The sequence below is a fragment of the Eurypyga helias genome, unplaced genomic scaffold (assembly GCF_000690775.1).
Source record: "Eurypyga helias isolate BGI_N326 unplaced genomic scaffold, ASM69077v1 scaffold14600, whole genome shotgun sequence".
NCBI lineage: Eukaryota > Metazoa > Chordata > Aves > Eurypygiformes > Eurypygidae > Eurypyga > Eurypyga helias.
The window spans coordinates 7912-18893 of record NW_010225146.1 but is presented as its reverse complement, the minus strand read 5'-3'; the positions used below and the strand labels follow the sequence as shown (position 1 = coordinate 18893).

Here is a 10982-nt window from a genome sequence, read left to right as displayed (position 1 = left end):
AATCCTGCCCACCCCTCTCCCCCCACCCCGGGCACACAGGGCTCTGTGGGGCAACTCCAGTGTTGGAGAAGTCTGGGGCACGTCAGCACCAGGAGCACCCCTGGGCAGTGTCTCCTCCCCTGTGCCGTGTCCCTGGGGGAGTAGGTGATGCCCATACCCGGGGGGGTCCCTGGGATGGTGGGAGGAGATGCCACAGCATCTGGAGCCACAACAAACCTCCCACCCCTGCCTGGCTACGTGAGGAGGGTGCTCTGGGCATTTACCCACGGGGGCTGAGCCAGCTAGCCCCCCCAGAAACAGCATAAGAGGAAGGTCAGGGTGAGCTTTGCCTGCAGACCCATGCCACAGCACCGGGAGAGGCTCTCCAGAGGGGCTGGATCCCTGCCAGCAGCTTGCAGCATCACTGCAGCCCCCCAGATCGCTGCTGCGAGCCCCCCGCCCCTGGCATGCCCTGGCGAAGGCAGCACAGGACACACCGAGTCTCAGCAAAGACGCATGGTGTCCTTACTTCTCACGGTTGGTGTGGGCCGAATGCTCCTGAAATGCTTGTTTTTCCTTCGCAGGGCCATCTTGTACTGCAGGGAGAGACGGATGGTGGCTTGACGAGCTGGCCATGGCGAGCAGAGTCCCGTGGCAGCTGGAGCCAGCCGGGCTTCGCCCAGTGATGGGTGCAATCCCTCCATCACCCCCAGACCCCCAGACCTGCACCCCCTCATCTTGGTCTGGCACTGAAATCACCCACAATGCCACATCGGGTGCTTTCCCAGCCAGGACCCTGTGCTGGACCCAAGGTCCTGAAGCAATGGCCAACTGGAGGGGCCATGCGTGGCCAGGACCAGCCTGGGACACTGCAAGGACACGCTCCCGGTGCCAGCAGGGCGGGCAGCACAGCCAGGCAGGCCAATGGTCCTGTTTCCCAGCACTAATTGCCTTAGCACTGCCCTGGGGGGTGCTGGGGGTGCGTGTGCCCAGAGGCTGCGGTGTTAAGCCCAGTATCATCCCATAAGGCGGATGAAAGGCGGTTATAGCGCCGGCATCACGCAGTACCAGCAGGGTCAGACCTACCTCCTCCACGGCGAGGTCCGGAGGATTCCTGCTCCTTGCCAGCACGGCAGCATCGTCCTCATCCAGCTCCGGCAGCAGTGCCGGGAGGTCGAGTCCCTGCTTGGGGAGGCTCTCTGCCTAAAACCATTAGGAAGCGCTTAAATTATCCCAGGGCTGAAGTGCGCCCAGCCACCCTGAGTGCTCCGGGCTCCTCTGCTTCCTACCCGCGGCCAGGATTTGTGAGCGGATTTAGGCCTGATTAGCTGGCTGCCAGCCCCGGTGCAGCTGCCCCGTGCCTGCCCTGGTGCACGAGCGGCCGGTGCCTGGCTTCACCCCGGTACCCCCCCCACCACGCAGCAGCTCCCGGGCTTCGTTCCGGACACTAATGCTGCTGTCACCGTGCTGGGAGAGGATTACCTGGGAGGCAAACCAGCCTGGGTGGGAATTGTCCTGACCAGACATCTGTGGTCATAGTGTTGGCTGCTGCCTGGGCAATGCCAGGGTACCCAGACCCCCATCCGAGCCCCACATCCCCATCCTGCAGGGTCTGGCATTCCCCAGTGCTCACCAGTTTGCACTGGGCGATGGTCAGGTCTCCCAGCACAGTGTCAACGATGCAGTCGGCCACGGCGGCTGTGACAGACAGCTTGATTTCACTGGGAGCGGAGAGAGGGGTGTCAGGCCCAGTGCCCACCACCCCATGGCCATCCTCCCATCTCCGCTCAAGGAGAGCCTTGCTGGGGGGACGGATGCTTGGCTGTGGCACCCAGGACACGCTCTGGGCTCACTGGGTGCATGTTGCCAGAACAGGAATGGGATCAGGCACTGGCTGGGATGGAGGATGCCAAGTGCATCCCTGCATCAATGGCTGGGGCTCCCCTCTGCCAGCCACAGGGACGTGCCTGCAGGAACATCACCCCATGGGACTTCCCAGCTCCCTAGGGACAAATCTGAAGCAGGTCTAAGTGGGAAGCAAAGCCACATCTGGGAAAACACAGCGGCAGGACCCAGCACACCACCACCATGTGGGGAGAGGAGCAGTTGGTAGGGAGACCCCAAAGCCCCCATCTGTCCCCGTGGGTGAGAGCCACGAGAAGGAAGGACGGGATATGACCCACTTCAGCTTGCTGAAGACATCGGTGATCATCTGGTCCAGGACGGCGCTGAGGTTGAGGTGGTCCTGGAGGTAGATCCGCTCCGACATGGCATTGACCAGCTGGTCCCGGACCCCGCTCTTCTGCACCACGGCTGGGCAGAGGCTGAGCGCTGTGTCCAGCGCTGCCTGCATGATCGCCTGAAGGTTGGGGAGGAAAGCGGAGTTTTGGGTGTCTTTTCCATCAGAATTCACACGGTGTCCGGGAGACACCACGTTCCTCATCCTCGGGCCAAAGCTGCCCACCTGGATCTCCCGGCCGCAGGTCTGCGACGCCTCCTCTGTGAGACACTCCAGCTTGTGCTGCAGCTTGCCGTTCTGGTACGGGGTGTTTCCCGCTTCGTACAAGAGGGGCAGGATCTGACACAGGAAGAGAGATGGCATGGATTATCCCCTGGCACCTCATCCTTGCTTTCCATCCTTTCATGTGCAGCCTAGATCCGCCTGCATCAGCTCCCGGACCCTCAGTTCCTTCCCCCCCGCCGCCACTGACCCTCCTTCCCACACTGCGCCCAGCCATGCTGATGCCTACAAAGGGGAAGACCCTTTCCCATCCCTTCCACTTCCTTTCCACCATCGGTACTGTTCTCTTAAATCCTGTCTCCATCAGATTAAGTACCCAGGGAGGTGCCAAGAGAGTTGGGAAAAAGGAAAAAGAGGTAGTTGGAGGAGAAGTAGAGGAGGAAAAGGTACAGTGGGGAGAGAAGCAGAACCAGGAAGATCAAACCAGGGCTGACAGTGCCAGGAGCTGCCCACCCAACATGGTGACCTTCCTCAGGGGCTGATGGAGCATCCTCATCCCTGGGCTGCATCCAGCTGGGGGGCTGAGAGTGGAGGTACCCCAAGGCGGGACCCACCCCCGGGATGCAGGGAGTGTTTCTCACCAGCGCGGGCATCAGTGGGTTGCAGGGTGTGCCCAAAGCTGGAGCACCCACCTCTCCCAAATGAGGGTGCACGAGCAGGGATGCCCTTGGCGAAGAGGGAGTGTGCCAGTACTCCCCAGTTCCCAGGGGTGCGTGCACACACCTGTGTGCATGGCAGGAGCGGGGTGGATTAAGAACCTTTGGGGGCTATTTCTAGAAGGGGACTCAGAAATTCGCAGCTGTTTTTAACATTTTGCAAGTGCTCAGTGATGCGCTTCTGTTGCATTGAAATCCTGCTGCTCCCCGACTGCTGGTTAATTATGTCGTTAACTAATCGATAACCCGCTTCGATCCGAGCTGAACCGAAGGCGGGGGAGCCGAGGGGTTTCCCACACGGCAGACTCACGCTGACGGAGAGGTTGGCGTTCCTGATGGCCTCCTCCGCGCAGAGGATGTCCGCCTCCACCTCCCTGCCCGGGCAGGGGCTGAGGACGTCGACCTGCTTCTGCACGCTCAGGCAGATCTCGTTCACCAGCTGGAGTGCAGAGAGGCTGCGTCACGCGCCAGTGCCAGGGCAGCACTGCCAGTTCCCTTCAGTGCCATGACTTTCCCGGAGAAGGATGTGCCGGTGCTGCCTGACAGGGCAAGCGGGGGCACAGGAAGGTTACAGCCCCCCCAAGAGCATCCTTGCCTAATAACCAGGGATGCCATGTGCTTGCCCAGGGAGCTGGGGACACGCTGTGTGGTGTAGCGTAGTGGTGAGATATCCCAGCACTGCATATATCCGAAATACTCGGATACAACTCCTTGGATATCTCCTTTCTGCCCAATCCCACTCTCCTCCCTCTGAATCGCTCTGCCCTCCGCTCAGGGAAGGTGAAAAGGGGTTTGTGCTGCTTGCAAGAGCACACAGGAGCTGACCAGGGATATCTGGGGCAGGGGAGGGCAGCCCCAGGCAGCAATTTGGGTGGCAGACCTGTTCGGAAGATGTGGTGAGGATGCCCTGCTGCAGGCGGAAGGTCTGGGCGGGCAGCGTGCGCCGCAGCTGGTTCCTGGTCAGGCAGGACTGGAGCTGCAGCAGGCAAGGGGCTGTCAGCAGCCAGGGGTGCTGGCCCCTGGCCCCGTGCCCCCTCCCCAGCCCACATCCTCCCACCTTGTGCACCGCCTCCTCTGTTTTCTCGGGGTTGCTGCGGTACGCCTGCGCCACGTCGCTCATCGGCAGGGGCATCGACTTGAGGGTGTAATTCCTGCGAGGCAGTGCAGGGGTGAACTGGACCCCTCTGCCTCCCAGGGCTCATCCCCACACCGGCCCAGAGCCCATCCGACAGCAGCCCAGACGTTGCCCCACGGTCCAGTCCTGGAGATGGGGATGGCCAAACTCTGGCCAGCAGCAAACCCCAGTGGGGAGCACTGACCACCTGCCCGGGCTCTCCACCCACCCCTCTTCCTTCAGAGCTCCACAAAACCTATGTGGCCAAACACTGGACCCTGACCCTGCACGGACACCTTCTACCCATTTTCATGATGAGGGAGAAGAGCATCACATCTCCACCACCAGCAGATCCCCCTCCCCCTGTTTGCCGGAGCGTCCTTGGGTGATGTGGGGCTGTGCTGGGAGGCAGAGCTCAGGGGAGACCCTGGGGTAGGTGACCAATGTGCCGTCATCGAATGGGTGGCGGGTTGCCTTGCTGGCTGCAATGCTCAAGCCCTAGACAGACTCCTTTGGGACCTGCGTGATGCACTTACAGCTTCGAGGGGACAAGTGGCTCTGGGGATGGTGACATCCTGACACTAGAGGCTCTTTTGCATGGTGGTAGCAAGCCAGGGGGACCAAGCTGCTTACTCCTTACCTCTCCAAAGCTTGAGCCACCTCCAGGAGCCCATGGGCAGTTGTGTTGTTCCTGTCCCAAACCAGGGTCCTGCAAAAAGAAGGACACAAGTGAGCCTTGCCTGCACCCACGGCAGCCCCAAGGTGGGTGCCCATCTGTGAGGCACTGCAGTGTGCCAGGGAGAGTGAGCCCAAGGCTGACCCCCAGCACCAGGAAGCCTGGAAATAGGGTGAAAAATCTGAACCTCGTGGTTCAAAACCTAAAATTGGATTTCGCAAGGAATTGTAAAGTAGGTGGGTGCCTGGAGGGAGCGACTGGCAAGGAGGACACAGTCCTGGCAGGGGCAGATGGTCTCCCGGAGGAACAACCCTGGCTGGGAGGCCCTTCCCCACTCCCTGTCCCACGCAGACACCCCCCACCTTGCCTTTGCGGGCACAATGTGCTCAAAAAATGGCATTTTAGGAGCTGATGCCTGAGGTGAGGGCAGTGCCTGAAGCATCCCGGGCTGTGCAGGAGCCTGGCAAGGAGCTGGCAAGTGCCAGGGCAGGGATTGAGATGCCCTCTTGCCATTCACGTGCCCACTGTCAGCACTGCTACATGGCTGCCTGGAGACCAAGGTACGGTCACAGTATCCGACCGCGCAACGGGAATGGTCCAGGGCTGCATCCGTGGCCACCAGGAGCCGTGATGAGCCTCCTCTGATGGCATCAGCATCACAAACAGGACCGTCACATCAGGGCCACTTGGCACAAGGTGGGAAGGGCACCCGTGGGGTGACAGGGGCTGCTGCTACCTGAGCTTCGTGTTGATCTGCAGGGCCTTGGCCAGCATCTTGGCCCCCGTGTCACCCACGGCGTTGCCGCTGATGTCCAGAGCGACGAGGCTGGTGTTACTGCCCAGGGCGCTCAGTAGGACGTTTGTTCCCAGCTTGAGGCGTGACTCAGCCACGGACAGGGACTGGAGGGGCTGGAAAGGGGACAAGGAGGGGGAGAGGTGGACCAGGACGTATCAGGATGCGTCACGAATGCAGACACAGCCTCTACCCTTGGCTGTCAGTCACTGGGCTGGCATCTGCCCAGCGCTGGTTTTGGGGAGCCCAAGTCATGCTGAACCCCCAGAACAGGAGAGCATTGGGTGCTTAAGCAACACCCTGGATTTAGCCCAGATTTAGCAGGGAGCGAGGAGGAAAGAGGCTTTTTTGGGAAGCTGGGCTGCAGCCAGGTTACACCAAGCATCTCCTCCATGCCTTTAGCCAGGCACAGGCTCCCGCTTTCCCAGATGAATGGGAACAGCTCTTGCTTCTCTGTCTGAGCATCTGCTTCAGATGGAGGAAAAAGAGAGCAGGAGGATTTCAGTGGCAGTGGGAGGGAGGGAGGTTTGCTCCCAGCCTGTGCTGGGAGGGATCCGGATGGCACCCTGGCATGGAGACTGCACGGTGGTGGTGGAGGGGGCTGGGAGCACGGGGGGATGGCTGGGGAGGTTGAGGGCAAGCCGGACTCACGCAGTCATCCTCCTGGGTGAGCTGGACAATGCGGTGCAGGACATCCAGCAGCCCCTCCCTGCGGGAGAGGTGAGGGGGGGTTATACAGGCATCCCCCAGGGCACAGGGGCTGCCCCATCCTCTCCCTCCTGCTCTTGCCCCAGGCCCTGCAAACCGGGAGCAGGTGACGGTCCCCCCACAGCCCCAGGCTCCTCGTTGGGTTGGAGCAGGTGGAACGGGCAGGCAATCCCCAGCATTCCCAGCTGGCCCATGGGCTTGTATGGGGAAAGGGATGAGCTGGGCGCATGGTGCCAGGATGGCTCCTGGCCTGGGGCACTGCGACTTCGCACTTACTTGGATTTTATGTTGAAGTTTTTCCCCAGGGAGACGTGCCTGATGGACTTGCTTCTGCCGATGGAGAGCACCAGCGTCACCATGTCAGGGTCGAAGCCTGCGAGAGATGGGGACACTCACCACGATGCTCCAAGCTGTCCGGACCACAGAGGGGGCAGCAAGGTGGCAGGGTGATCCTCCAAGGGGGACCTGCAGAGCCACCAAGCTTCCACGTGGGGTGGTAGAGGGATTCCCAGGGCAACTCCTGAGCATCTTCTGCCTGTCCACGGCTCCCCCAAGGAGACCGAAGACCTGCGCAGGGCCGAGGTTGCCAGGGAGTGACCGGGGTCTCTGGGACTCCTGCTATTTCGGGTGCCAAGGCTGTGCTGAGCCTCTTACAGACCTGGAGACGCTAGATGTGCCCTCCATCACCCTGGGCAACATGGAGGAGTTCCCAGAGCTTGCAGACAGCTGCCTATATTCCCAGTCTCATGGCGGTAGCATCCCCAGGGAAGTTCAGCACAGTGACATCCTTCCCACAGGGCAGGGATCTGCTCACCCGGCCATCTATCTGGTCTGCTGAGAGAGCTTAGCAGGGCTGATGTAGGGTTTGGGGCCTTTTAGGTGAAATGCAGGGCTGGCAGAGGTGATTTTGTGATAATTAGGGTTGCTCACCCACGGCTTCAGGCCGCAGGAGGACAAGGTTTGCAGCAGAGGCTGCAAACACCTGCAGAGAGGTGGGAAGAGTTTCAGCCCAGGGAGACCTTTTCGATGCTTCAAACCCTGAGCTAGCAATGCGAGACCCCCTCAGAGTCAACGAGCTGAAGAGTCTTGTACCAAGGAAGATATGAAATGAGAACTTTTGGCAGGTTCTGAGGCAAGAGGAGACAAAGAAATCGCTCCGTGCCCTGTGCCAGAGATGGTGGTGGCTGGCCCCGCAGACGGAGGTCATCTTCCAGCTGGGGAAAAAGCAGCCTACCGTTGTCAGACAGGTCCAGGTCGCTGATGGAGCTGGCGTCAGGAATGAGATCCTGTATGACCTGGGCCCCCGCTGATCTCAGCTTGGAAGAAACAGCAAGACATCAGTACACAGGGAGGCACCAAGCCCTGCAAATAAGATCCTGCCGTCGGGAAAGTCACCCAAATCCCACGGCAGACTTTCCCATGCAGGGAGTGAGCCCCCCACTGCCCCTCGACTGCCGTAATGGGACCCCCTGGCTGGACTGATGGCACCCATGGGTGCTGGCCCCTCACCTCGCAGCTGCTAAGATCCAGGTGCAGGTCAGTGACGTGACTGTTGTCTGCCAGCCCTTGGAGCAGCGCCCTGGAAAAGTCACCAAAGCCACCCATCAGTGCGAGCAAGGGGGACACAAGCACCCTGAGGGCCCAGGCAGCAGGGGGAGGGTGCTGGAGAAGACATCCTTCCCAGAGCTCTGCCTCTCCCAGCCACATCCATCCTCCCTCACCAGCCCTCTCAACATGCAAAACCCTGAGCGAGGTGCCCCCCGGACCATGCTCACCCCAAATCCACTCCCCTTGCTGCCCTCACAGCCCCACCTCACCTTACAGCATCTGCTGGGAGCTTGGTACCCGACAGGGAGACGTGCCTGAGGACACAGGCCTGGCTGAAAAACTCCTTCATGTCAGGGGAGATGGTTTTCACCCTCCTGAAAAGAACGGGCACAATGTGGCATCAGCACCCAGCACCGGCCACCTGCCTGTGTACCCCACTTCTCTGCCCGCCATCCTGGGGACTTACTTGTGGGAGTACACGTTTCTGGAGAGATCCAGATGGACGAGGCTGGTGTGGCATCCGTGGACCAGGGCTCCAAAGAGCTGCCGGGGTGGGGATACGAGCCGTGCTGAGGAGGAGCCAGCTGGTGCCGCAGCCCCTCGTACAGCCCGGGGATGGATGGGTGATGGTATGGGATGAGCTGTGGGGGGTGCTAAGGGGGTTTGCCCTGTGCTGGGGCTCCTTTCTTCACCCCCACCATCCCCAAATTGCCCGTGGCAGTGTGCATAGGACATCACGGGGCTGGTTGCCTGCTGCCCCATGCATGCCCTGTTGCTGCAGCTCTATGCCAGCTGGGACGGGGTGGCAGCACCTCCCAGCAGCACGGTATGGTTTCAGGAGGGGGGCTGAGGGCAGGGGCTCACTGCCAGGTCCCCCTGCGTGGGTACTCACAGGATCCAAAGGGCAGTCTGTGCCAGCCAGGCTGAGGTGGGAGAGCGAGTGGCAGTGGCGGAGAAGACACTGCAGGTTCTGTGGGCAGAGGGGGCTCAGTGGCTTTGCCCAGGACCCTGATATCCCCCACCCCTTACCCTCCCCAGCACCCTGCGAGCCCAGAAATCCCAGCTCCAGCTTGTCTCCTCCCTCCTGCTGAGCACAGGGATAAGTCTTGAGGGACCCAGCCCAGCTCCAACCCTCTTGCTCGGATACCTCCTTGCTCCAGGTTGTATCTCCCACCCTCTTGCAAGGAGACACAGGGGACATCCCCAGTGCATCTCCCAGGTAGGCAGGGGGTGTCACAGCCGTGACTTTCCTGTCCCTGGGGTGCTGCAAGGCAGGATGCAGACCCCAGGAGACTGAAGCCATCCAAACCATGCTGGGGACAGAGCCCGGGTGGTGCCACCCCATTGCAGCCCAGGCACTCACACTGATGTCGTCCCCAGCCAGGGTGCTGGGGTTTCCAGAGAGGTCCAAGTGCCAGAGGGAGGATCCAATGGCTTTGTTGTCTGCGAGGGCCTTGCATAACATGCTCATCCCTGCTCGAGGAGAGGAGAGATAAGTGCCCATGGGTCCCCTGCACTGGTGAGAGATGCAGAGAAGGGGAAGGGGCACTTTCCTACAGCTGGGGCAACAGGACACCAAATCCTTGAAGACGCTCTTTCCAGGTGTCCCTGCAGCCCCTCCAGCCACCCCTTTAGTGCCAGCTTGTCTCCAGACTCCCAGTGGTGCCAGGGCCGGGAGCAGGAAGCCGGGCTGTACCTTTGGCAGTGAGCAGCGTCCTGGCCAAGCTGAGGCTCTGCAGACCCTTTGGACTCTTCTCCACATGCCGGCTGAAGGCAACAATCCCTGAGGAAAGAGCAGAGAGCCCTGAGTGACCGTGCCAGTGCAGGTGGGTGTCTGTCCCACCCTGAGCAACAGCCCCCCCGGGGCAGGGCACAGCTGCTGCTGGGATCTGGAGCTGAACATCCATTTTCATGGGTGGAAACTTATCCTGGCCTAGGAGTTGGGTACCTCTGTCTTCCAGCGGGTTGCCAGCAAGGTTGATAGTGTGCAGGACAGAGTCGGGGTGATTGCTGAGCACCTGGGCCATCCTCTGTGCAAAGTCACTGTGGGCAGAAGGGTCACCCATCTGAGCAAGGTATGGCCACCAACCCCGTAGCCCTGTGGGGACGTGCCACCAGCTCCTGCTCACATGGCAGAGCCGGCTCCATCCGAGCAGCCAGCAGAACCCCTGGCACATGGATGCCCCTGCTCATCACCACGACAGGGCCCTGCGATGCCTTTGCTTACGCTTTCAACCCGCTGTTTTCCAGCACCAGCTCCTCCAATGTCACCGATTTGCTGAGCATGTAGAGCAGCTGCTCCGAAATCTCCTGGTTCTGGCACGGGAGAAGAAAGCTTGTCTGGAAACCTGGCCACTGCCAGCGCGCCCGGCACCACTGCGCCGGCACTCACCAGCCTGAAGTCCTTGCAGGAGAGCTTGGTGAACCACAGGTTGAAGGACAAGGCGGCGATGCTGAGTGCCACATCTCTGCAGGGTGACAAGGACGAGGGAGTTAGGGGCTGGGCTGAGCCTGGTCCCAAATGGGTGCCCCCAGACACCCAACCCCGGGATGCCCCCGAGTTCAACAGAGTATGACTGGGGTCGGTGAGTTTAATGCAGCCCACGGCCACAGCTCAGCTTCCCCAGACTATTCCCTCAGGGAAAATAAAGTTCATAAAGATATTTGCAGGCTTCTGTCAAAACATCTGGGGGTTTCCCTTTTGAATTCTGAGCTCTCGTGTAAAGAACAACACAGGTTTTGCCCAACTGGAAACATGTTTCGGCTGAACCCTTGCTCTGTTTTTCTCAGGATGAAGATGCGGCTGAGCCCCACGGGGATGAATCCAGGCCCAGCCAGAGCTCACAGGTTGAGGTTGAGGTTGAGAACCCGCTATGAGGTTATAACCCTGTAAGAGCTATTTGTTATAGATATTTGTATATGCGAGAGGGAGCAGCACTGGCTGCTTTGCATAGGGAAACACCTGACAGCCACGAGCTGCCAGAAGC

The 10982-nt window shown here is 60.4% G+C and overlaps 1 protein-coding gene across 1 annotated transcript in view; it reads right to left on the bottom strand.

Annotated features, from left to right (window-relative positions):
• Nucleotides 1-508: 508 nt before the first annotated feature.
• LOC104507133 (leucine-rich repeat-containing protein 16C-like) overlaps nucleotides 509-10982 on the bottom strand; it is a gene marked incomplete at its 3' end in the record, with an annotated part of 15718 nt that continues 5244 nt past the window's right edge. The window contains exons 9-30 of the mRNA XM_010148318.1: nucleotides 10388-10463; nucleotides 10223-10311; nucleotides 9944-10038; nucleotides 9692-9778; nucleotides 9359-9468; nucleotides 8888-8965; nucleotides 8462-8538; nucleotides 8265-8369; nucleotides 7957-8026; nucleotides 7682-7763; nucleotides 6724-6820; nucleotides 6391-6448; nucleotides 5683-5855; nucleotides 4911-4979; nucleotides 4214-4307; nucleotides 4037-4132; nucleotides 3467-3595; nucleotides 2444-2557; nucleotides 2163-2338; nucleotides 1613-1700; nucleotides 1066-1182; nucleotides 509-575 (exon numbers count right to left, since the gene is read on the bottom strand). Of these exons, the coding sequence (XP_010146620.1) occupies nucleotides 509-575; nucleotides 1066-1182; nucleotides 1613-1700; nucleotides 2163-2338; nucleotides 2444-2557; nucleotides 3467-3595; nucleotides 4037-4132; nucleotides 4214-4307; nucleotides 4911-4979; nucleotides 5683-5855; nucleotides 6391-6448; nucleotides 6724-6820; nucleotides 7682-7763; nucleotides 7957-8026; nucleotides 8265-8369; nucleotides 8462-8538; nucleotides 8888-8965; nucleotides 9359-9468; nucleotides 9692-9778; nucleotides 9944-10038; nucleotides 10223-10311; nucleotides 10388-10463 (2147 nt within the window). The remainder of the gene's footprint in view (nucleotides 576-1065; nucleotides 1183-1612; nucleotides 1701-2162; nucleotides 2339-2443; nucleotides 2558-3466; nucleotides 3596-4036; nucleotides 4133-4213; nucleotides 4308-4910; nucleotides 4980-5682; nucleotides 5856-6390; nucleotides 6449-6723; nucleotides 6821-7681; nucleotides 7764-7956; nucleotides 8027-8264; nucleotides 8370-8461; nucleotides 8539-8887; nucleotides 8966-9358; nucleotides 9469-9691; nucleotides 9779-9943; nucleotides 10039-10222; nucleotides 10312-10387; nucleotides 10464-10982) is intronic.